General features: G+C 41.3%; 1 protein-coding gene and 1 non-coding gene across 5 annotated transcripts in view; one reads left to right on the top strand and one right to left on the bottom strand.

Moving 5' to 3' along the window:
• Positions 1-26,554, top strand: part of CERT1 (ceramide transporter 1) — a 101,370-nt gene that overhangs the window by 27,080 nt on the left and 47,736 nt on the right. For all 4 annotated transcript variants that reach the window (XM_039911312.1, XM_039911310.1, XM_029072751.2 and 1 more), the window contains exon 3: positions 8,718-8,834. In XM_039911312.1, coding sequence (XP_039767246.1) covers positions 8,718-8,834 — 117 coding nt within the window. The remainder of the gene's footprint in view (positions 1-8,717; positions 8,835-26,554) is intronic.
• On the bottom strand, positions 2,003-2,140 carry LOC114817005. The gene has a single exon (XR_003764839.1). It is a non-coding gene; the product is annotated as a small nucleolar RNA SNORA7 (small nucleolar RNA).

Genomic DNA, 26,554 nt, shown 5'->3' with positions numbered 1-26,554 from the left:
ACTGAGGTGGAGATTGATGATGTACCGTTTCTTATCTAATGAATTTACCATTATGAGCAGCGGTAATAAGAATTATATCTCGTTTTGGCAAGTTGACTACATATTTTATTAGTGAATTTTCCCACGAGCTGCCGTATTTTATATTGCACAACATAGTTACAATCAAAATAGCAGTTAAAAATTTAATAGGTAGAGATTATAGCAAGGGATGACAATGAAGTTTGAATTACTGCACACAAAACATAATTTGCATCCCTGCACAAGTATAAGATTAGGCAAACAGGATCTTCAAAACTTTGAACACCACCGATTTGAAAGCCGTAGGAGACCTGAGTTGGAAAAACTGGTTCAGCTGGCTTTTTAAAGTGGGTAGCCCTATCTCCGCCCACTGTTCCCCAAACACTTCCAACCTTGCTGCCTGCTGGAGCCAGTGAGGCAGGATTTTTCCTGTAGAGGTAGGCAGCCTCTCTCCCATCCCTACAGTGACAATTTATAAGTGTAATAATTGTATGAGGTCCACCAAATAAAGTGGTGAAGCTAATATTTTCTCTGACTCAGTCATCTTTATTGAGCGCTTACTATGTGCTCACTGTAAATCTGTACTGTACTAATATCTTGGGAGAGTACAGTATAACAATAAAGCAGACACATTCCCTGCCCACAACGTGGGAAGCGTGGGCTTGGGACTCAGAGGGACCTGAGTTCTAATCCCAGCTCTGCCACTTATCAAGCTGGGTGACCTTGGGCAAGTCACTTAAATTCCCGGTGTCTCAGATACCTCATCTGTAAGATGGGGATTAAATCCTATTCCCTCCTACTTAAACTGTGAGCCCCATGGGGAAAAGGGACCGTATCCAACCAGACATATCTACCCCAGCGCTTAGTATAGTGCCTGGCACATAGTAAGTGCTTAGGTACAATTTTTTTTAAAAAAGTATAGCATAATTATGGGTTTATAACTCCAGACCAAATACGTACTAATTCCTTTTTTCCCCAACTTCATGGGACACTTTTTAGGTAATGAACTTGGGCCCACCCTATGTTTATATGGCTTACAAAAATCAGGACGAAGAATCACCACCTTATAAAACCTTCAAAATACAAGTGGAAGGGGGAAAAGTCAAGCCGTGAGTTATTCCTCGTCAACTGAATCTGATCTTAACAGGTAGACGACACTAAAAATACTCCTTGCCCAGTTAGGCTTCATTTTGACCAAGAAAATTCCTTTCTGGTAGTATTTAACATATGACTCACTTCTTTTCTTCCATTTCATCTTTTTCTTTCCCTTCCCTGTTCGAATGCTGTCTTCTGGGACAATTGTAGCTTCATGCGGGTTCATTATCCCATACCTTGCTCGAGGTCACATAGCAAAGGATGAGGTAGTGTTGTGGGTCAGGTTGGAATTAGAGCACAGTGTAATTGCTGGTTCTCGTCCCTGCCTACTAGAGCAGGGGTCTGCAACTGACAGCCTCTTCCAGCATTTAGAAACTTGGGCTCATGCGCCCCATAACGTTCATTAATCCGTTGAAGGGTGGGGTCCCGGGTTTAAAATTTTAGCAATGCCTTGGTTCAGTACCTCCGCGTGCCTCTCTCATGCCCATGTATTGTTGAATGGAATTTGCAGCCCCGGTTAGCAGAGCAACCCAGGGAGGTAAGAACTCTTCTGAGTCTTTTTCCCTCTCACGTATGCTCCTTCTCCCCCTTTCTCTTCCACCCTGTCCTTACTCTCAGGTCATCTTCCTCTTCACAGCTCCTCTGGCCCTGCTCACTCTCTCTTGTCTTGTCTTATGCCGTCGAGTCGTTTCTGACCCATAGCGACACCACGGACACATCTCTCCCAGAACATCCCGCTCTCCATCTGCAATCGTTCTGGTAGTGTATCCATACAGTTTTCATGGTAAAAAATACGGAAGTGGTTTACCATTGCCGCCTTCGCAGTAAACTCGAGTCTCCACCCTCGACTCCTTCCCATGTCGCTGCTGCCCTGCGTGGGTGAGTTTTGACTTGCAGCAGATTGCCTTCCACTTGCTAGCCACTGCCCAAACTAGGAATGGAATGGGTAGGCCTCTGCTTGACTCTCCTTCCTGTAGCCAAGACTGGTAGAGTACTGGAAACTCTCCAGGTGTGACCCTGAGAGGGGTTCACTCTCTCACCCAGCTTTATTTCCAACCTGTTCCATGTCATACTTTGTGGTTTAAAAAGTTTTGACAGGTGAAAGAATGAGGAACTAAGAACAGATGGGGGTGGGGTATTTTTGAGGTCCCTTCATAGTTTCCTTGGCCTGCATGTGTTATCCATTCATTTCCTCATTTCCTTGCCCTAACAGCCACGGGAATCATCTATTACTACTGTAACGGAATGATAGCATATACATTACTGTCATCATCATCAGTGGTATTTGAGTGCTTACTGCGTGCAGAGCACTGATCTAGGCATATGGGAGGGTAGAGTTGAATAGAGTTGGTAGAAACATTCCCTGCCCACAGTGAGTTTACAGTCTAGAGGGGGAGACAGACAATGATACAAATAAGAATATGTATATCCTTGAGGTTGAGGGTGAGGTGAAGATCAAATGCCCAAAGGTCAGAGATCCAAGTTGCAAAGATGATCTAGAAGGGAGAGGGAGCTGGGGAATAGAGGGCTTTTGAAGATGTGACCTCAGTAGGATCTTTAAGGTGGGGAGAGGGGAGTTCCAGACCAGGGAGAGGACGTGGGAAAGTGGACAGCGGCGACTTAAACAAGATCAGGGCACAGTGAGTAAGCTGATGCTAGAGAAGCAAAGTGTGGACAGGACTGTAGTAGAAGATTAGGTAGGTAAGGTAGGAGGGGTTGAGCTGATTGAGTTCTTTGTAATAGTTCATATCTGAAGCCATAAAAATGAAATACTAGGTTAAAATGAGTGTTTATTGTCATGGCTTAGGCATGTCAAAATATGAAACATTAAAAATTGTTTTAATAAGTCGACAACTCATGTTTTATATCAGTTCTCAAGAATTTTTCCTCGTTCTTGAAAGCAGTTCTGTTACCTTATTTCAGCTCTCACAACTACTACTAATATTTAGCTTGTTTGCTGTTGTCTCTGAAATCTTGGGGGTGTTATTTTTCAACGTCATTAATTGTTGAGTACTATGTACTGCTTTTGAAGAACTGATTAATGTGTTGGTGTGAGCGTTTTTTCCCCTGATATTCTTAACCAGTATTTGCAAGCTTGTTTGCATCAGGCCAGGTGACAGATGTGGGGAACAGTATGCAACAAAACCCTGTTGTGGCAGGGCCATCATTTCAGTGTTTCTACATCTCGAAAGGAGGGGAGAGGTAGGGAGCTCATGAGAGTGACAAGATTCACTAGAGTGGGAGGAGAACAGAAGCAGGAACTAGGAGCAGGGTGGTGAACTTGAGAGACAGTTACAGCTTGGGACTGGGATGTTAGGAGTGTTTGGATTTGTATTCAACAAGACTCTCCCCCCGCCACCCCCCTCCTCCCACCAAATAGGACAAATGACAAAGGAGTGGCACCCTCTCCCCCTTTTTCTCCCCACTTCTTTTTCTGTCTAGATCCAAGGCTGAGAAAAAAGACCAAACCTGGGCTGATCCAGGCATTCAGGGGTGGATCTAAAGCAACTGGGTGAATTGGACCTCAGTGGTTTTACCCTATAATAGGAACAGAGTCCTTGAATTAGCCCCAAACCCTCCCAGCTACCCTCCTCCTTCGGCTGTAAGTCCCATATGGGGACAGGGACTATGTCTGACCTGATGATCTTGTCTTAACCCCTGTGCTTAGTTCAGTGCTCAACACATAGTAAGCGCTTAACAAGTACCACTGTAATGTAGTCATGGGTCTTCTCGCACCCACTCCCTTCCCCAGTCTACTCCCATAGCTTTGAGAAGGGGTCAGAAAGGACCTGTCTTGTAGCTTGGCAATGGATTTCTCATAAGCAGAGGGTACTGAACTAACTGGTTAGAAAGGCTGTTCCTCTCCTTTTCTGCTCCTGGCCATCAACTCCTGGGTATTTCTTTTTAAGAGGTGCCAGGGAAACTTGGTTTTTTGCCAGTTGCAGGGTAGCCCATTGCTGTCTTGAAGAACAAACTTTCTGAAGTTCATATCCCAGAGATCCAGGAGAGGGAGTTTGGGAAGAATCAGATGGTCATGTTCAAAAATAAAGTGAGGACTTGAAAGATGCTGACATGACTTAGGTCCTCCTTCCAAGGAATAATTAAAAATAGACTTAAATCTCTGTTAGGTAGAAGGGGAAAGAAAACACTCTTGGCCATCAACAGGGTAAAATACTGAAAAAGGTGATAAGGAAAGTTGTGGATTCTCCATCCCAGAAGTAGTTTATGAAGAGAACAGGTTACCATCTATCCTGGATGATTTAGTCACTTGCCTGGTTGGAGGTGGAGGGGCTGCTGGACTGGGTGATCTTTCAAGATCTCTTCCAGTTCGTTGATTCTACCGTTGACCAGATGGGAAGCAAAAATAGATGAAAAAGCGGCTCAACTTCAATCACAACATTGAAGTCAGAGTTGTCATGGTTTGGTATTACTGCAAAAAAGCACCTGTTAGTACTAGGGTAGGAAAAATAAGCTAGATATGATCCATAAACTGAGCCACCCACAAGCCATCCATTTATGCCCATGGCAACTACCACCTGGCTCTGAGCCAGCTGAGGATGCTCTGAACAGTTTCCCGTAATGTTGCAATTCCAGGAGCAGTGCTGTGTGTGGCCTTGTAGATGTAGCCACGGCTGACTTAGAGATAGGAAGGTGCTGCTGTGGGCAAAAATGTGGTCATATTTTTGCTTTAAACACACCATTCCCCTCTTGCCCTTCCCCTCATGGACTTCCTGGCCTCCCAATCTTCAGTCTGCACTGATGAATGGCTTTAGACAGTTTCAAAAAAGTCAAGGCCACCAGCTCAAATAATTGTTCCTCTGGGTTAGTGTGCATAAACTATGGATGGCCAAAATGTAGCTGAAAGGTTGTATCTGTCCCACCATTGCTGGACAGTGCTGGGCTAAGTAGAACCAAAGGGAATATGGGGCCCATGAGACTAGTGCCTGAGGTTGGAATATTTGTGTTGTGAATTTGTATGGAGGTAACCCAGAGAATGTAAGTGGTAAAACACCATAACCATTTCATAAGTAGCATCCTAAACACCAAACACGTATCTGGTCATCAACCTTTTTTTTATGATATTTGCTCGCTTAGTATATGCCAAGCACTGTACTACACACTGAGTTAGATACAGTATACTCTGAAGGGACCCGATGAGTCCCTGTCCCACTGGGGCTCATAATCCAAGTAGCATTCTAAGAAGACTTAACTTATTAAGTCTTGTTAAGTGGCCCTCCAGTCCAAATGATTTCCCATCCCCAGTAGAAACACTAATGTAGCTCAGTGTATAAGTAGGTCAAACAAATGGTAGGCCTGGGACTACAAATGAAGTGTGTTCTGTATTTAGATTGTTACTTTTTGTGTGCCAAATTGTATGGATTTGTTGGATCTGCCTGGATTCCTGTGCTTGTATGCTGTCAAAACTGGGTACATGCATTGAAGCAGTAGACATCCAAGACCATTAGATAAAAGACAGTTGCTAGTGGTAAGAAGGTGGAAGAAAAGGCATTGTAACAGTAGAGGACTGGCTCATGGGGAGTTGGTAGAGTATGGGGGTGGAGAAGGACAGGGAGGAGAGTGGACCAGCTACAAAGCCCCCAGAGGAAGAAATTCAAGTGAGAAGGAAGACAGAAATAAAGGAAGGGAAATGGAACTAGATTAGAGAACCTCCCTTCTGTGACTCTTATGAATGGATATTTATACTTGTTAATACCAAACGCAGAAGTCCCAATGATTCTTTTATTAGGAAATTATGCCATGTCATTACTTTTGTTCCTGCAAGAGGGGGATGAATGAGGAGGGACATAACGCCTTCATCAGGTGAAAAATGAATCAGTGAAAATCCTAGAGAAAAAACTGCTTACCCAAGAGAGAGACACCAATTAATTATTGCAGTGCTTTAGCATTCCTTGGAATACAGTTCAGAAATTGATCATTGTCGCTGAGGCTTATGTTAAAAAGGCTTAACCGTATTTTCCTTAAACACTGTACAATAATAGTTTCCAAGCACTCCCAAGATTGAAATCCTGATCTTCACTAAAATTAAGTTCTCCAAAAGTGAGGGATTCTCTAAGATAGTGAGATATTCAGAAAGCTCAGGCCAAGACAGAGCCATAACCCATCTGGTAGATTACAGACTTTTGGGAAACAACTGCTTCAGATTAAGTAAACCTTTGCTGTTCTTATAACTTAAACTGAGAAGCAGTGTGGCCTACTGGGTAGAGCAAAGGCCTGGGAGGCAGAGGACCTGACTTATATTCCTGGCTGCACCACTCATCTGCTATGTGGTCTTGGGCAAGACACTTAATTTATCTGTGCCTCTTACCTCATCTGCAAAATAGGGATTAAATCTTCTTTCGTCTATTTACACTTGAGCCCCATGTGGGACAAGGATGGTGTACATCCTGATTATTTTTTTATCTGCCCCAGTGATTAGTACAGTGCTTGGCACGTAGTGCTTAGCAAGTAGTATTGAGGAAAAAAAACTGTTCAAACAGCATGACTAGGTATCATTGCATTAAATGAAAGTGTTTTATTCAGGCAATTGGTGCTTGGGTGGGTCAGTAAAAGTGATTATTGTAAATTTATTCTGTAGTAGAGTCATTAATATGTGGGATTGGAATACAGATGCATGTCACCCCCATCTGTATATTCACAGTGTATTTGCTATTGGGTGTGAAAAAAACTTGTGAATATTGGAATTTACAGAATGGCCTATGGCTGAATATTTTATATAACCTCATGGAAGGTTTTTTTTTTTGTTTTCTAAAAGCCTACCTTGGGGGTTTTCTTAAGCTTCGTAAATCATTGCAATAAAGGTCTTTTGGCTACTGATGAAATGATTAATATTTTCATCAGGAAATTCTCTTGTTAATGTTATCTACTATAATTCATGGAAGTACAGTGATAATTTTGAGGATTTGTTATGGTACATCCAAAGTATCTTCATAAAATTGAGTTCATATTTTGCCAAAATTACATGGCAGAGCACTTAAGTGTTTGGATTGCCCATCCCTCTAATAATTGGATCAATTTCTCTGTAATCTGATTTGAGATCAAAATTGGCATCTATAAATCTGCTTTACTTCGAAGAAGAAAAAGTCTCAGGTGCACATATTTGATCCTAAGCATCTCAAGCATTTGCTTGGTGGCAAATATGTTTGTCAATTGAGAAATAAAGACCAAGGTTGTATTCTCTGTCAGTAGGCATCATTTGGAATAAGAAATGATGGAAAAATAAATAAAAAGTCTTCCTTGAATACTATACTAGGGATTACAACTGCGAGCCCCATGTGAGACAGGAACTGTGTCCAACCTGATTTCCTTATATCTACCGCAGAGCTTAGAACAGTGCTCGGTAGAGTAAACCCTTAACAAATACCATAATGAAGGACCTGGGAAAGTGTGGTAGAGTCAGAAAACATAATCTCTCCCCTCCAAGGAACTCAGAGTCTAATTGAGGAGACAGACAAGCATTTTAAGTACAGTTAGGGAAAAGGGATAAAATTAGTTGAAATAAGAGGATGGAAAGGTGGATAAATGAATGTGTTCAGTTTGTGTACGTAAATCCTGTGTACATACATGCTATGGGATGGCTGAGTGCGCATAAATACCAAGGTGGTACTCAGCAGAGTATGGTGTCGGGGGGGGGGGGGGGGGGGGGGAGAAAATGAGGGGGGCTTTGTAGAGGTGGTGGAATTTCAGGAAGGCTTGAAAGGTGGGATGTTGTCTAGTGAATTCTAATGGGAGGGCATGACCAAGGGACTAGAGGCAGGAGAGTTGGGAACAAGGGACCAGGAGAAGATTCATTCATTCATTCAATCATATTTATTGAGCGCTTACTGTGTGCAGAGCACTGTACTAAGAGCTTGGACAGTACAATTCGGCAACAGATAGAGACAATCCCTACCCAACAACGGGCTCACAGTCTAGAAGGGGGAGACAGACAACAAGACAAGTAGACAGGCATCAATACCGTCAAATATACACATCATTAATAAAATAGAGTAAAAAATATGTACAAATATACACAAGTGCTGTGGCAAGGGGAAGGGGGTAAAGCAGAGGGAGGGAGTAGGGGCGATGGGAAGGGGAGGAGGAGTAGAGGGAAAGGGAAGTCTTTGAAGAGGTGAAGAGAATTAGTTCAGCAGGTGTGAGGAGGGAGGACATTCCAGGCCAGAGGCAGGACGTGGGCAAGGGGTCGACAGCCGGACAGGCGAGAACAAGACCCAGTGAGAAGGTTAGCGGCTGCAGAGAAGTGGAGTTTGTGGGGTGGGCTGTAGATGGAGAGAAGGGAGGTGAGGTAGGAGGGGGCAAGGTGATGGAGAGCTTTGAAGCCAAGATTCACTCGGGCAGCACATGAAGTGAGTTCTGGAAGGAGTAGGTGGATAAAGCAGATTTATGAAAAGGGGTGAGCAGCTAGAGAGCCTTGAAGTCAGAGGTCAGGTGTTTATGTTGGTTATGAAAGAAAATAGGTTTTTGAAGTGGGGAGTGCTGTCTTCAGCAGTTGGGCAAGTTTAAATGCTAAATGTCTATAGAGGTATAGCGATATCTTTAAACTTTTTTAAAGGCATTGCTTTTCATATTCTACTTTTCCTCCACAGCCTCATGATTTTGATGAATGCCGGTTTGACATTAGTGTAAACGACAGCGTTTGGTATCTACGAGCACAGGACCCAGATCATAGACAACGATGGATAGATGCAATTGAACAACACAAGGTAATGGTGTTTAATCATTTACTTTGCAATGAGTATATGATCTGTGATTTCCTTAAATTTTGTGAACCCAAGTGCTGAAAGTGTAAAATTTAGGGATAGTAAACAAGTGAGAATTCTGGTAAAATGTCTTCCTGAAAATACCCCAAGGAGCCCATTTGATTTTTGTAACCATTTAGAATTTACCAGTAAGTTTACTATCGTGTGAGCTTTTGGAAATCACTTGTCCTTTGGTATCTTGAATTTGTTGAATAAAAATTAAATAAAAAAATCAGTGATATTTTTTGTTAGCTTATTCTGTACAGAGCACTGTCCTAAGCATTCATGAAAGTTGTATACAAGCTTCTTGCCCACAAGGAGTTTACAGTCTAGAGGGAGAAATTTTAAATAACCGATAGGAAATTTTTCCAGTGTAAATTCTCAAACTCTATATTCCATAGATCAGAAATGAAATTCCTGCTGCCAAGTGGTGGCAAACTAAAGAAAGACGAACTAGATAAGGAATTGGCATAGGGTGTAGGATTGAGTGGGCAGGACATTGTAGATTAGGTAATGTGTCAGGGTGGTGGTTTTGAAGAAAATCCAAACTTGTGGCATTTGGTAGCTCTTACAATAACTGTGTATATGTCCAAATTCTTGTCTCTACTTGCTCCTTTTAGTGTATTGCACAGAAATATGGGAAAAATCTGTTCCTTTTTTATTTATTATTAGCCTAACTCCTGTGGTCAGAAATTGGGTTTAGGAGCAGAGTAGATGGAGAGTTCAAGAAAAACATGCCCATCCTGGGATCTGAAGAACATTCTCTTGGATATTCATTACAAATATCAGACTTTCTTAATCCTCTTTTGCTCTTTTTGGCACAGAACAAAACTGGGGTGTGGGGGTTGGAGAACCTTATTTGAGTGCTTATTGTATGCTAGGGAAGTCTAAGATAGGGTTCTGAGGAAAGGGCTGGAGATGAGGCTACAGAAATGGTTTTCAGGAATACACAGTTCTTTCATTTTTCTGGGTCATAACAGATCAGATCTTGACTCTGTTCTGGCTGCTAAAACAGAGAAGCAGCATGGCCTAGTAGATAGAACACAGGTCTGAGAGTCAGAGGGACCTGGCTTCTAATCCCAGTTCTGCCACGTGGCTGCTCTGTGACCTTGGACAAGTCACTTCACTTATCTGTGCCTGTTACCTCATCTGTAAAATGGGGATTAAGAATGTGAGCCCCGTGTGGGACATGGACTGTGTCCAAACTTGGATCTACCTCAGCACTTCCTAGAGTGCCTGGCACATAGTAAGTGATTAAAAAATACCATAAACAAGTCCCAAAAATTTGGGTTTTGGGATTCCCCTTGTCCCATTCCTTAATTTTTTCCCAGTCCTTGCAGGGCTTCAGGTTATAGAGGTGATATCAGATGCTGTCAGGAAAAACCAAGATCCCTGATTGATTGTAAAACTTTTGAGAGGTTGTTTCTGGAGATAGATGTTTTGGCAATAGATGGATATTTGGGATGTGTCCCATCTAATCATGTCTTAAATAGCTAATAAGATTCATAAAGGGAAATACCTGAAAAACTAGTTTATTAGGAGTATAGTGGATGTATGTTTGTAGCTTGCTTGTTTTATAGTATATCAACAGCCAACTTTTTAGTTACATCTTTCCTTCCTAGAAATTTGTGCCTTATCTGCCAACTTTTTTTAAATATAAAAATAGATTTGGAGTAGAGAAATCCAAGTGCTTTTTAACTCAATTTGTTAGAGGTCTCAATAAGAACTAAAACCCGAATGAATCAATCATATTTATTATAATAATAATGTTGGTATTTAAGTGCTTACTATGTGCAGAGCACTGTTCTAAGCACTGGGGTAGACACAAGGGAATCAGGTTGTCCCATGTGGGGCTCACAGTCTTAATCCCCATTTTACAGATGAGGTAACTGAGGCACAGAGAAGTGAAGTGACTTGCCCACAGTCACACAGCTGACAAGTGGCAGAGCCGGGATTCAAACCCATGACCTCTGACTCCAAAGCCCGTGCTCTTTCCACTGAGCCACGCTAACTTCCAGCTTTAAGTGCTTTAGTGAGCACTTACTGTGTGCAGAGAACATTGTACTAAGTGTTTGAGAGAGCATAATGTAACAGACTTGGTAGACATTTATATGTTAGCTTAAAGCTCCTTAACTAGTGCCTTTCTGACTCAGTTGACACCTTTATGATATTTTGAATAAAGAAATTATATTTCATGTATAGCAAAATCAGTGCTTTTTGGCTATAGTTTATAGCCCATCTGTGAGGCTGGACAGGAGCAGCATTCCTCAGTACTTTTGGTCTTCCAGGCAGTTGGCCAAAAGAGCTATTTGGTAGGGTCAAGGATGGAAAAGTAGTGCATATATTGCTCCCCTCCCTCCCATTTCCATTTTCCGAGTTTAGTTGTCTGCTTTTCTGTTAAGCACTACAATGTTTCACCTCCCCATGTGTTCCTGCGGGAGAAAAATTCCGGGTGAAACCTCATCTTAAGTGTTCAGATCAATTAAAGATAGAGTGTGAAGCAGCATGGTCTAGTGGAAAGAGCCAAGGCCTGAAAGTCAGAGGATGTGGGTTCTAATCCCAGCTGTGCCACGTGTCTGCTGTGTGACCCTGGGCAAGTCACTTCTCCTGTCTGTGCCACAGTGATCTCATCTATAGAGTGGGGATTAAGACTGTGAGCCCCATGTGGGTCAGGGACTGTATCCAACCTGATTACCTTGTACCTCCTCCAGTGTTTAGAACAGTGCTTGGCACATAATAAGCGCTTAACAAATACCTCAGTTATTATTATTGTTATTATATAAAGTGGGGAGGGAATGTGTCATTCAACTCTGTTGTTATATCGTACTCTCCCAAGTGCTTAGTACAGTGCTCGGTAAGAGCTCAATAAATTTGATTGATTAAAGTGCACAAAGTTGTGGTATAGAATAATAGAAATCAAGATGTTCTCTTTTTTGTTTGTAATATAAAATATCTGATGGTGGGATTATTTGACATTATTGGGCAATGCTGATCTTGCTCTGTAATATAGAATGAAATCAGAACAGGGCAGAGCTGGAATGAACCTTGAGAAATCTAGTCCAGCCCTCTGCCATCAGATAAGGGTGCACCTAATCCATTCTAGATAGATGAAAATAAGGACATCTGATCAAGGAGATTACACAGCTTCCCTTGGTAACCTGTCCCAGTACCTCACAACCCTCCTGTCAAAAAGAATCTTTAGACATGATCATTTTAATTCTACTCCTCACCTTCCTCTTCTTATCAATGAGGCAAAGCACGTTAAAGGTGAATTTTTTTTTAAGTAAACGGTACCTTTTTCTTTTTGTAAAGAATGGGTGTAGGTAAGCACATACAGCTAATACACAGTAGGTTAAATAAACAAGTCACTATGGTAGTTTCATTGCCAAAATTCATTAAAGAAAATAAGCATAAGAAATCAGATGTCAGCCTGTCCTGTTGTGCTGTTCCACTTGGCTTCTGAAATAGTCTTGGTATTTTTCTTGCATTGACCCGTGGATAGAAAATGCCCTGTAGCACAGTGGGTCTTATTGGAAGGGAAAATACTTTAGTAATCAGTTGCAGGCACCTTTAAGAAATTTATATTGTATTTTGTGGTTGTTAGGAGAAGAAAAAGTGAAATTGCATACTATGCAGGCGACTGTCTGTTATTCTCATGGCTGTGTTTGGGGAAGTAAGGTTTGTATAACCTGTGTAAACATTCTAAATTCTTGAAACAGAAGGAAAAAAAGGTAACCTGCAGACAGTATTTTCAAAACTAAGTTTCTTAGCCAAAAGGGGTTTTTGCGAATACAACGCAGAAGTCTTCCTGGTTTCTGGTATGTTCAAAACAAAAACCTGTTTCAGATGCTCAGATTGTTGAGGAACTGAAAGGGGAGGCATGGCTTCCAGCCGTGGCCTAAGGGTAGGGTTCGGAGAGTAATCTTGGGTGCCAACTCTGAGTTGACTTGGTCCCAGGTGTTCCACACTGCTGAAAAAAAGCTGGGGCTCAACTGGAGCATCTTGAAATAATTGGTCCCATGTTCACTGATGGGATGTAGCCTTATTCCTTTTTTTCCCCCCCAGGAATGGGGCCAAGGGAGGTGTCCCCTCCAGGGTCAGAAATTTTTTTTAAAAAAATCAATGATGTGAATTTTTAGTTATTGAAAAACATTTTTGGATAACTGATATTTGAATAATTGATATTTAGAAATGCGAGCATTTGCTATGAACATTTGGCGGTATATTGATACTTGCAGCCCATTAAGACTGAATTTACCCCTTCTGATTCAGAAAGTTTTCTTGTTTGTTGTTTATAGGTATTCATAGTATTCAGATTTCAGTGGTAAGCTTTTGGTCTGTCATTTTCCCCCCTCAAGCCAGCCAGGGGAGCTATGTCATCGTGGTCCGTCCAGTTACGGAAGCAGGAGATCTTTTCTTCTTCTGCTGATGATGGCGTTTTAACCTGCTTACTAAATGGGCTCAGTCTGGATCAGTTAGGGAAAGCTGACACAAACTCCGTGGAGGCAAAGCTTTCCCATACAGGCTTCAGAAGAAGGCAGAAAGCAAGCCTGCCCCTCACTTTCAAACCTCAATCCACTTGCCCCAACTTCCCAAAATATCCCACCTCCTTTTAGCCCTGCACTCAAAATGAAAACTTGGCACCCATGAATTGTTCCATATTGGAGAAGTGTTGTTTCCCTAGTATAGATCTGGCAGATGTTTCCAAAGGACCTATTTGAGAATGCTTTCCATTTGATTTATTTCTCACTTCCAAGGTGAAGTCCCCGATAAGTTATCCACTGACATCAGCGCTGCAGTGTTTGAATAATTAATTCTGGAATCTTGTACAACTAGAATTCTGTACATGTGACCTGACTCCCTCCCCCACCCTCCTTCCCCTGGGAAAGGAAATGAATATGCCAAAGCCTGGCAGTAAGTCTTTGCTAGAGCTAACAGTCTTAAATTCATGTTGAAAAAATTAAGTACCTTGGCTGTAATAGTGTTTGTGGTAATCATGCTATTCCTCTTTCCTCCTTGTCCTCTTGTGCAATCTCATTAAACTCTAAAAGCTTGGTGGTCAGAGGCCACACACGCACACTTTCTCCTCTTCTCTCCCTCTTTCTTCACTCTTCCCTCTCTCCACTCTTCTCTCCTCTCTCTGTCTCCTCTCTCTCTCTCTCCCCCCCTTCTCTCTCCTCCTCTGTCTCCCTCCCTCTCTCTTTCACTACTTTTGGAGCCTTTCCAAGACTTTCTAACTTGATGGCTCCCTAATAGGAGAGAATGTACTCTAAAAAGTAATTTCTATAGATGCAACTGTTCTAGAATGGAGAAGTACATACAAGAGTTCGAACTTTGGATAATACTTGTTTGGTGAATGCAGAAGCTTTGTGATTTAGTGCTTGTGCTGTACAGTAGAACAGCCCTCGTATGCATCAGGGTGTGATAAGTTCACAACTCTAGGAATTTTGCACGTGATGATCCCTTAAAACAGAACCATCTGTGTTTCCATTCTGGAACTTGAGGGGTGTTTGACTTTCCCAAAAACCTCCTGCAACACCACTAACAAATAGTGAGTAGTCCAATTGAAAAGGTTCCATGGCCCAAATAAGAATGTAATCATCATCAATGGTATTTGAGTGCTTACTGTGTGCAGAGCACTCTACTAAGCATTTGGGAGAATACAGTGCAACAATTTGTAGACACTCCCTGTTACATATTGGGCAAGTGAAATGAAAAGGCCTCCTTAGATTTATTTTTTCTGAAGATTTTATTTTTTTGCCTTAATATTTTTTCCTCTTCCTGCAATGAAACACCAACTAGATTTTGCTCCCAAAGTTCTATTTTTAGAAGATATCCTGGTTTTGATTTGCAGTTTAGAAATGGCCTGTTTCACACACTTATTAGGTCAGTCCGTTTCTAGGGGAACCAGTTCTCAAAGGTCTGGGTGGTTGAATTTACCTGTTTCTCCTTTATATGCCCTTGATATTTGAAACCTGCTAAGTCATATTAGTTATGTTGCCAATTTCCGTAGCCTCCAGTTTTAGTCACCTCTGAGTAGTGTGTGTGCTTTATGAAGAATTTATTCAACTTGGCTCTTTAGTCTGAATTTTAGCTTAGATCTTTTGGTTCTTTGGAGAAAGTGATGTAGTGTAGTTTATGCTGTGTACTTTCTTCTGTAAGGGCTGTATCCCTTTTTTAAGACTTAATGGATTGATCCATATCTGAAAATTAGCACTTGTGTACAGTATAAAAATATTGCCCTTCTAGAGAGGATGGCAATAGTTCTTAATAAGAACTCAATACAGTGCTCTGTGCACAATAAAATCGATCTCCTAAAAGAAAAAATATTCTCCCACTATTTCTTTCTCTTTCTCTCTTTTTGGTCATTGAAATAATCCAAAAGCTGAAGGGCCCATTAAAACCCTGTTCTAATTTCCCCCAGTCTCTGGTGGTGGTAAGCTGACTTACTTAGAATTTCGCGTTCAAATAACTAGACCTGATTTGCATTAATCTTAAAGACCCAGGAATGCAGGTCCCCCAGCCTTCTCTAAAGATTTGGGTAATCTATTACACATCTGTAAATGTACATTATAAAGGGATATAATGAAACCCTGTCAGTGGATTGAAGTCTGTTTCATTTTGAGCATGGAGTTGCCCTTTCTGGGTTGGAGTAGGCAGTGAGTGCTAGAATGTGGTGACTGGAGACAAAACATCGCAGTGGGGAGGACTTGCAGGTAGATTTGCTTTCCTGGAGTGTAGACCGTGGCAGGTAGCAAGAGATGAAGACAATTATCAGGTGAGGGAAGAAGAGGAAAGTAGGGAAATGAGCATCAGATGAAAGGAAAAGAAGACCTTAAGGCTTGAGATGAGGAAATTGTTAAGATGGTAGGAGAAAGCTGTGAGTCACTACAGGTTTGGAAAGGAATTCCATGAGCAGAATCATCTTTTCTGGGAACAGGATGATTTGGAGGGGCAGAGGCTGGAGGGCAGGGTCCTGATAAATAATGATGATGATGGTATTTGTTAAGCGTTTACTGTGTGCCAGGCACTGTACTAAGCACTGGGGTGGATACAAGCAAATTGGGTTGGATACGGTTCCTGCCCCACATAGGGCTGCCAGTTTCAATCCCCATTTTACAGATGAGGTAACTGAGGCACAGAGAAGTGAAGTGGTGGAGCTGGAATTAGAACCCACGTCCTCTGTCTCCCAAGCCCATGCTCTTTTCACTAAGCCACGCTGCAAGATGATAGAAGTTTGCACTTAACCTGCAGACTAAAAACAAAGATGAATCTTAACAATACCAAAGAAGATTTTAGGATTTGGAAATGAACTGGATGTAGAGAGGGATCTCTTGCCAAGTCATTTAAGATTATGGGCCTGGGGACAGGGAGACGACAGTACTGCCACCAGGGAACTTAAATGATTGGTGGAGCTAAGTGGTGGTGTGTTGGGGCAGAGATGGTATGCGATTGGGAGCTGGGCAAGAGATCTGCATTCACACTAACAATCGGCCAGAAAAACTGGACTGTTCTAAAAGGCAGTTCTTTTCTTCAACGTTGAGTGAAAAAAGAAGCCAATTTGGACCTGTTTGTTTTCATTTTCACCCCTTATTGCCTCTATCCCAAGTCTCGCCCAGTCAGTCTCTAAAATGATTCTCCCAGTAAGACTGTAAACTCACAGTGAATGTAGCTGTTATATTGTACTCTCCTAAGTACTTTGTACAGTGCTCTGCCCACAGTAAGCACTCAATAAATAGGATTAAGTACCATGGGCTAAATTTTGTGGTAACCGGTTTTGAAGGAAACTTACTTCCCACTATTCAGCCTGTTCTCCTCAGTCTTTGTCACTTCATTGATCTCTGCCCTCAGTATTAGGAATGATTCATTTGACAGGGGGAAAGAAATGTAGAATGATTAATCCGTTAAGCTTCGCTGAGTGTTTCCTTAACAATCACTCCCTGCTTAAAACGACTTTATGCAAAATTGGAAGTTTTATGTTCTGGCAGAGATGGTTCATGCATCAGTAAAGCCGCTTGAAGAAAATTATACATTGATTAAATTCCTGTCAAGGATCCAGTTTTCAGTTCTAGCTTAGAAGAGTGTGATTTTGTTTGGCTGTTTGTTACCTTCACTTGCTATTGAGTCTTCTTAAGAAGCTATACAGTGCTCTGTGGGCAGTAAGTGCTCAGTAAATGCAATTGAATGAATGAATGGTTACATTAGTTTTAATAAAAACTAATAAATAGTATTCTGTGCAAGATCCAGTAAGGCTGGGGCAGAAAATCTGTTAAGGATAAAACATTAAAGAATTTTGAAAAATGTCTTGTAGGTTGGCTAGACTGGAGTCACTGTTTTTGTTGTGGTATCCTGCAAGTACCTATCACTATGGTACCAAGGCTCTTTGATTGTCCTTTTCCCTTTGCAAAAGGATGAGAATTTGGTAGTTTCTGGGAGTGGAAGAAATGGCCAATATCTCAGGATTTTAATTAGAGCAGAGGGCTGAGCCCAGTCTTTTTTTTTTATTGCCTCTCCTTCATTTCTTTGCCTTCCCTGAAGATTTGCGAGTTTTTTTTTTAAATGGTATTTGCATGCTTATGATGTTCAAGGCACTGTACTAAGCACTGGGGTGGATGCAAGAAAATGGGGCTGGACACAGTCCCTGTCCCACATAGAGCTCACAGTCTTGTGCAATATCCTCATATGGCATAAACAACAAACTGGCAAGAGTCAGTGTCAGTTTCTTAGAGTCAAGGATCATGTTGATGTAAAAATGCCTTGGAAAAATTAAAATCCTCTACATATTCAAAGTACTTATTGCCCTTATTATTGGGGTAGCAGTGGAAGGAGGTGAGAGATGGAGGCAGCCACAGCTGGAAGCACCGAGAAAGAGAAATTGTGGAGAGGAAATGCTTCTTGCTTTGTTTATTCTGACGGTGTGGAAGACTGGGAGAATAGATATATTTATTTTCATGAGGGAGCTGGCAAACCCCAGATCAATCAGTGGTATTTATTGAATGTCTACTATGTGAGACTACTGTGCTAAGTGCTTGGAAGAGTACGGTTAAACAAAAAACACAGTCCAGGCTCTCAAGGAGTTGACAATCCAATAAATTTGTTCTATGGCTCTGGGTGGAAAGACAACTCCCTTGAAATACTTAGGAAACTTAGTGCACTGATGCTTCCAGCAATTTCTCCTTATATACATTGCAGCTGTTATCCGTCGTCTGAAATTTCTAAATTAATGGGCAGACTAAACAATTTATTGAATATTAGAATTAAAAGAACAAACTCTTAGATGACCATAAAATGCTATTTTTAAAATGGGGTCAATTCCAATTGAACGCATTTTCTCTAACATCAGCACCAGGTCTTGAAAGTTGAGTTGACCTGGGTAATATTAACAGGTGAACAAGTTTGACAAGCACTGGGACAGTTGGGATACTGCTTTTTTCTCAGAACTCATGAGGAGATGTAATGGGTGGCATAATTTCTACAAATCGGTGCTGTGAAAATTATTTTCTGACTTTTTTGAACATTTTGGTGATCAAAATAGTGGATGAAAGAATTAATTCTTGGAGCGTCCCCAATATAATTGGATATCTTGCCTCCTGCTGGGAAGTAGTATGTCATAGTGGATAGAGCATGGACCTGGGAGGCAGAGGGACCTGGGTTCTAATCTTGGCTCCACCACATGTCTGCTCTGTGGCCTTGGGCAAGTCACTTAGTTTATCTCTCCCTCAGTTGCATCATTTGTAAAATGGGGATTAAGAGTGTGAGCCCCATTAGGGCAGGGACTGTGTCCAACTTGATTAACTCGTATCTACCCCAATGCTTAGAACAGTGCTTGGCACATTGTAAGTGCTTAACAAATACTACTACTACTATTATTGTTATTACATCTCAAACCAAATAATAACAGCATTATTATTTGCAAGATTGATGTTTTATTGTTATTTATGTTTAGGGGGTTTCCCCATCTCCAGTTCCCAAAAACTTAATGCATATCTATGCTAACTTAAATTGTACCCTAGGGTTTATTGCCTCTCCTTCCTCTCTTCTTTCCTTCCCTCCTTCCCCTCTTCTTTCTCCCTCCCCCCACCTTCCCCAAGTTGTGAAGAATAGAAGGCTCAACCTATCTCATTGTCTTTTCCCAGTTTTATATGGGAAAAGTTCTAATCTTTGGGGAGCCTTACCCCTCCTCCCCCAACTATCTATGGTGTTGTACAAATTAGATCTTGGTTCTGGCTTGTAAACTAGAAGGCATTGTGCCCAGATTGCTCTTTTCAAATCAGATAATTAGTAGTCTAGTCAGCTCTCAAAAAACTATTAATGTCTTAGACCCATAAACACCTCTTATCTCCCCCTTTCCTCTTGGAAAAAAGTGTATCTGTTCCCCTTGTCTGGTCAGGGCTGGAATTAAAAAATCTAGAAATTCAACTTTGATTATTTAGAAGTTGAATTTCTATATAGGCAGAGTATAATGAGAATTGAAATCTAAGCCCATCTAGCATAAGAAGGGACATAATCTGAGAGGTCTTTCCATAAAGCATTCCAAAATTAAAGATGCTTTCAGTACGTTTCTGGTGGGTTTTACTGAGACACTTAAATTGGCACAGGAATATTGTAAGGATAAATGAAAAAATTTGTTTCTGTAACTACATGCAGAAAGGTAGTGATTGACATAGACACTAAGAAATCAGTGGGTTTGTTTAGAGGTTGTCTGGCTTTTCCACGTTACATCCCAAGCCCCACTCCCCTCCCAGGCATCCAAGCTGACCTGCTCCCTGCCAGGGCAAAGTCGATGTATCTGGATACCAGAAAACTAAATTGCTGGATGCGATAAACTCCTCTGAGCTAGGAAGCTCAGTATCAATATCGACATATTAAGTGCCTGCTATTTGTGGAATGGTAAATTTGCAATTTGGGCTCATATAAAAGAAGTAAAACACTTCTGTCCTCAGAAAGCTTAATGGAGATGGGAGGCCCAGATTGAGGAAAATTCCCCAGTTGAATAAGTTGAATAGATAAATTTGAATTGGGGGTGGGGGCCGCTTTTTATTTTTCCAAATTGTTTTAGCATTGATTATCTCATTTTATCCCCATGCCCTGAGAGAACAAAAATCATTTTCCCCATTTTATAGGTGAGTCCCAAAGAGCTTAATGATTTGCTCCAGATCACACGAAGGGCCAAATGCGGATCTGGGGCTAGAACCCAGATCACCTGACTTTGTAGATGTGTGATTTCTTCAGGAGAACACACTTCCTAGCTATGTGTCTATCATGTACTTAGTATGGTGCCCTGTCTACAGTGTGCTCAGTATGTATATGTTGGCTTATGATTACTGTCCCTAGAAACCATGATGATGATGGGATATGCATAATCATCATTGTATTTGAGTGCTTACTATGTGCCTAGCACTATAGTAAGCGCTTGGGAGAGTTCATTACAACAGAGTTGGTAGACATTTTCCCTGACCACAAGGAGCTTATCATCTGGAAAGACTGACATGAATATAAATAGTGATTACGTACACGTTCTCAATCATTACCTTTGTGCAGCACTGCAGCTTGAGTTCCTGCCTCTACCAGGCACTCTTATTGATGGGGTGGGCAGTCCTTTGGCTTCAACTACCATTTCTGTGCAAATGATTCCCAAAATTATCTTCAGCCTGACCCCTCTCCTTGTTTGTAGTCTTGCATTTCCTCCTGCCTTCAGGACATCTTTACTGGGATATCCTGCTGACAACTCAAACTTAACATGACCAAAACAAAACTCATCTTCCCATCTTGTCTTTCCCATCACTGTAGACATCACCACTTTCCTCCCTGTCTCACAAGCCTTGACATTATCCTCAGCTCATTTCTCATTCAACCCGCAAATTCAAAGTCACCAAACCCTCTCGGTTCTACCTTAACACCGCTAAAACCCACCCTTTTCTGTCCTTCCAAACTGCTACTGTGCTGATCCAGGCATTTACACCCCACCTTGACTACTGCATCAACCTACTTTCCAGCCCACCTGCTTTATATACCTCCCCATCCAGTCCATTCTTCACTCTGCTGCCTGGATCATTTTTCTAAAAAGAAATGTTCAATCCACATCTCCCCCTCTCCTCAAGAACCCCCAGTGGTTGTTCATCCACCTCCACATTAGACAGAAACTCCTTTAAATCACTCTTATCAGCTTTCCCCTTCCTACCATACCTCTCTGATATACTGCAACCCAGCCCACACAATCAGTACCTCTTAGCAACTTTCTCACTGTACCTCTGATCTTGTCTATCTCACTGCCATCCCCTTGCCCACATGTTCCCTTCCCCTTCATATGGGACAGACTACCATTGTTCCCATCTTCAGGGGCTTATTTTTTTCCCAGTAGTATTTATTGAGTGCTTACTGTGTGCAGAGCACTGTGCTAAGCACTTGGGAGAGTACAGTACTTTAGAGTTAGTAGACAAATTCTCATATACCCTCCAAGAGACTTTACGTGATTAAGTCCTCATTTCCCCTATTCCTTCTCCCTTCTGCATTGCCAATGCTCTTGGAAACATACCTGTTAGACACCTGATATTTACCCCACCCTTAACCCCATAGCATATATGAACGTATCTGTAATTTATATTAATGTCTGTCTCCTTTTCTAAACGGTCACCTCCTGGTGGGCAGGGAATGTGCATACCGGTTCTGTTGTATTGTACTCTCCCAAGCACATAAGTACAGTGCTGTGCACACAGTAAGTGCTCAATAAATACCACTGACTGAAAAATGAGCTGAGTAATGTTATTCATCCAAATTGACGGTAGCTAAATTCTGTTTCCTAGTGGAGAAGGAAAAAAAAATGAGATTCCCATAGCGATACGCCTCCCAATTAGAGGAAAGTGGGGAAACTAAGAGAGGGACAGATCCTGAACCCATGAGTCTAGAGTGGATTTGGGAATAGAGACGGGTGTGTTTGCTTCACCGATCTGTTTGTGATCCGTTGCTCCTTACAGTCTTTTGAAAAAATGGTACTTCTAACCAGTCTTCTTTTAAAGAAAGGTTGGTTTGGGGGCTGTGCCTGAGGGATAGAAGTTAAAGGTTGCCTAACATTCATGTTAGGACTCTAAAACCAGGGCCTGGCTTCTCTCTTAAAATAAATCTCCCCTTCCTCCATATCTGTCTTGCTAGTTCAAATGTTTGCTCTCCTGCTGTGACTGTTAACCTTTACTTAGCACCTACCCTGTCTTTTCATCTTCCCAGTTCAGGGTAGGTTATACATTAGACTAAGCGGGAGGTAGCCCCAGCCCAACCTTTGCACTTAGGATATTGGGGGTGACCTTTGGTCTGGACTCCCATTGCGCCACGGTAACTCTGGACCGCTGTAATCTGGATTACGTTTCTACCCCCAGGAATAGCGGTGACTAGACTACTCCCCTCTTTTGGTGCCTCCTAGGAAAAAGACCTTTTTGTCCTATCCCCAGGGATACAGTCAGTGAGAGTATTTTGGCAAAATATTATGACTTTCTTGAATGAGAAGGGCTAGAAATAGAGAATGATATGTTTTAGCATGGTGTCTTGGAAAGGGTATAGGCTTGGGAGTCAAAGGGCTGGAGCTTTAATATGGACTCTGCCACTTGCCTGCTGGGTGACCTTGGGCAAGTCAATTTATCTGTGCCTAAATTTCCCCATCTGTAAAATGGGGATTAAATAAATACCTGTCCTCCCTCCTACTTAGAGTGTGAGCCCCATGTGGGATTGGGAGTATGTTTGACCTGATTATCTTGTATCTACCTCAGTGCTTAATAGATAGCTTGGCACATAGTAGTAAATGCTTATTAACAAGTACCATTATTTCTATTATTTGAAAGAATAGGGTGAAGTATCTGATATTTCTGTATTTTGGAATGACTGATGACAGGGGAGCTCTTTCAGGGATTTGCTATCTGGAAAATATATTCTACCTTCAAATTTTCAATAGTTCATTGGACTAGTACAGTGCTCTGCACACAGTAAGCGTTCAATAAATACGATTGAATGAATGACTAGTGGATTGCAATAAGGACCCTCTTTTTAAAAATATTTCCAACTGCTTAAACAAGATTTCCAAGGGACTAGCCCTTAGAATAGCAATTACTGAATCCCGATCCCATCATCACTAGCTTTCATGAAATAGGTAGTCTTGTTTTGGGTTATTTTACTTATGGAATTGACTCTCAATGGACAATACTTAATTGGCTAAAAATGCAGTCGATTGACTGACTGAATCAGGCATGAAGAATTTCAACTGCTGCACAAAGGAAGCCATTGAACATCTTTGGCTCATGTGTAAAATTACTTCTGGAATTCTACTGAACAGGGGTATTGAGTGCTTCCTAAAATAGAAAATGTCTTGTTTCGTATATAAACTTTAATTTTTGGTTATCAAGGTGCAGCAAATGAAAGTTCAGTTTACCAATCAAAAATAAATTCCGTTGTTCCTAACTCACTTCTCTTGTCTGAGAATGTTGTGTTAATGATGCTCTGCACACAGTAAGCGCTCAATAAATACGACTGAATGAATGGCTTATTTTAGCTTAGTTGGTTTCAGTCACTGGTATTTAGTGAGCATTTACTTTGTGCTGGGCAGTGAACTAAGCCTTAGCAGAATACAATAGAGTAAATTGGCATGATCCCTCCCCTCTAGGAATTTATAATCTAGCAAAGGAGACACATTAAAATAACTGATAATAGGGGAAAGTCTGTTTGATGTCTTACCTCAGTACTTCCATTCTTCTTGTCAGTCTTGACCCCACCTCAACTCTCATTCCTGGCCTCCTCCTAACTCCTCGCTAACAATAACGAATGGCTGGATAAACCTTGGCTGAATCTCGGTTTATTAGAATACTTCAAATTGAGTCTTTTTGGTATGCAGAGTGAGTCTGCCTTCTTTCCCCAAGTTTTCCAATTGATCATAGCTGATCATCATAGTATAGCTGGCCTTCTAGCATCTTGTTAAAGTGAAAATCATCTGACAAGCATTAATAATAATGTTGGTATTTGTTAAGCGCTTACTATGTGCAGAGCGCTAGGATATATACAGGGTAATCAGGTTGTCCCACGTGAGGCTCACAGTCTTAATCCCCATTTTACAGATGAGGTCACTGAGGCACAGAGAAGTTAAGTGACTTGTCCACAGTCACACAGCTGACAAGTGGCAGAGCTGGGATTCAAACCCATGATCTCCAGCTCCCAACCCCGTGCTCTTTCCACTGAGCCACGCTGCTTCCCATTAATCAATCTGTAGTATTTATTGTGAACTTACCTTGAGCAGGGCACTGTATAGGCACATGTCATGATGTAGCTGACACATTCCCTGCCCACAACAAATTTACAGTCTAGCGGATGAGTTTACAGTCTTCAGGGGATGATTGATGGTTTTGGGTCTTTCTGTGTATGGGCAAAAGTGCTGGCTGAATATCAAACTGAAAAAAACACTCTCACAATAAGCTTTGCTGTGTGATATTTTTGACTTGGAAGTGGTAGCTTTGCTTTGGAGTCTTCCTTCTACATTTCATTACCAGATTGAGATATACCCAGGCAGTTCTCCTCTGATAATGCTTCTTTCTGGATTATTTCCTGGTTTACTTTCTTAGAACCTGGTAATGGTATTTATTGACCACTTTCTGTGTGCAGAATGCTGTCCTAAGTGCTTGGGAGGGTACAGTGCAACAGAGTTCTCTGCCCACAATGTTAATTCACACTAACATCCCAGAAAGTGGCTTTAGTGATGTGTGATGGCCAAAAACTGATAGATATACATCTGTTATTGGACTAGTTATATGTATTTATGGTATTTAAGTGCTTACTATGTGTCCAATACTTTTCTAAGGACTGGGGTAGGTACAAGTTAATTAGGTCAGACACAGTCCCTGCCCCACACGAGGCTCACATTTTAAATAGGAAGGAGAACTGGTATTTAATCCCATTTTACAGTTGAGGAAACTGAGAAACAGAGAAATTAAGCGACTTGCCCAAGGTCATACAGAAGGCGTTTGGGGTGGCCCGGATTAAAACCCAGGTCCTCTGTCTCTGAGGCTTGTGCTGTTTCCACTAGGCAGCACTGCTTCTCTATTCCTAAACTTAGTTTTAAATCCTGCTAGAACATCAAGTGTTTGAAAAAACATTCAGAGTACCCCCAATGGATTCTAGTATCTTTAAAATGTAACACTTCTTTCTGTTAAATTTTTACTAAAAATGAAAGCTTAGCACTTGGGTAAATGTTTACTTGTCATCACCTGTATCAAATTTTTTTTCAATTACCTATTGAATATATGGCAATTTGCTAGCAAATTACTTCTACAGAAAATAACTTCCTTGGGAGATCTAATGCTTTGTTGCAACATTGACAGATTTGAAAAGTTACCATCCCTTTCATTCTGTTGTCAAATTATTAGTGTTGTATGTATTCCCCTGGGGTGTTGCAGTTACAGCCAATTAAGGAATTGTATAATTACACTGTATGGCTTTGTAACACATTCCAATTAGCACTTGAACACTGGAATTCTACTCACATAGTTAGGGTTCCTCACTTTCCAGTTTATGGTTTCTCCCTAAAGATAGTTTTGCTAACTTGGTGCCACCCTTATTCAGATTCTCTTAAATTCAGATTCACGTAAATGTGCTTATTTACGATCCTGGGCTAAAAGGTATGGAATAGCATAATCTTGTATTCTGTGAATTAGGTAAGTAAACCACAACAAGTTTTGCTAAACCTAGGAAAATGCACCTAATTGATTTTAATCGTTCCGGTGTTATTTTACCCAGTATTTTCCCCACATAATTTTAATTAGTAGTAGATTTTGTATTCTAGATCCAAGAAGCAACTAGTTTTTCTTTCTGCTTTTGTTTAGGCTCTCTTATAAGCGGGTGAGCTTGCTGTGAAATCTCATTATTCGGTTGATGAAATTGCCACTAGGAAAGTTGTTTGGAATGTCTCATTGAATATTACGAAGTCTTCATAGGATTGTTGAGGGAGAGAATCCTATTTAAGACTATAAATCCACTTTTGTATGTTAATTTCTGTGCTACATCATGTTTTATTGAATATTTTAATTTTGATGGGCCACCACGCCATGGATGCATGTTTTTTTTTTTATTTCCCTCTCCAGTTGTTCTTGGTGTGGAGGTTTATTACAGGGCAAGAAGTGGGAAATCAGGGGAGGAACCCTCCAATTTACCCACTGTTTTTCTTTATCCCATTAAAGGAAAGGAGAGTTGTGAGGTTTAGTAGATAAAGTGTGTAATGGGATGAAAAATAGGAGGTCCTGCTGCTGATTAGGTAGCTGGGAGTACTGCCTTAACCACTAGGCCTCAATTTCCTTGAATTTCCACTCCAATTTCATAGAAGTGACTTGGGGATGAATGGCATTGGTTGAATTCCTTAGGCCTCCTCTGGAAAGAGGCTTCTAAACCTAGCCTTCAAACAAAAATCATTGTTTTGTGAGACTAGAAGACTTAAGTAAAACAGTGTAGTGGTATTTACTGAGCATTTAACTGTGTGCAGAGCACTGTACTAAGATTTACAGGAGAGCCCGGGCTTGGGAGTCAGTTCATGAGTTCGAATCCCGCCTCCGCCACTTGCCAGCTGTGTGACTTTGGGCAAGCCACTTAACTTCTCTTTGCCTCAGTTACCTCATCTGTAAAATGGGGATTAAAACTGTGAGCCCCACGTGGGACAACCTCAT

This window comes from Ornithorhynchus anatinus, chromosome 1, assembly GCF_004115215.2.
Source record: "Ornithorhynchus anatinus isolate Pmale09 chromosome 1, mOrnAna1.pri.v4, whole genome shotgun sequence".
NCBI lineage: Eukaryota > Metazoa > Chordata > Mammalia > Monotremata > Ornithorhynchidae > Ornithorhynchus > Ornithorhynchus anatinus.
This window is presented reverse-complemented; position numbering and strand designations above follow the sequence as displayed.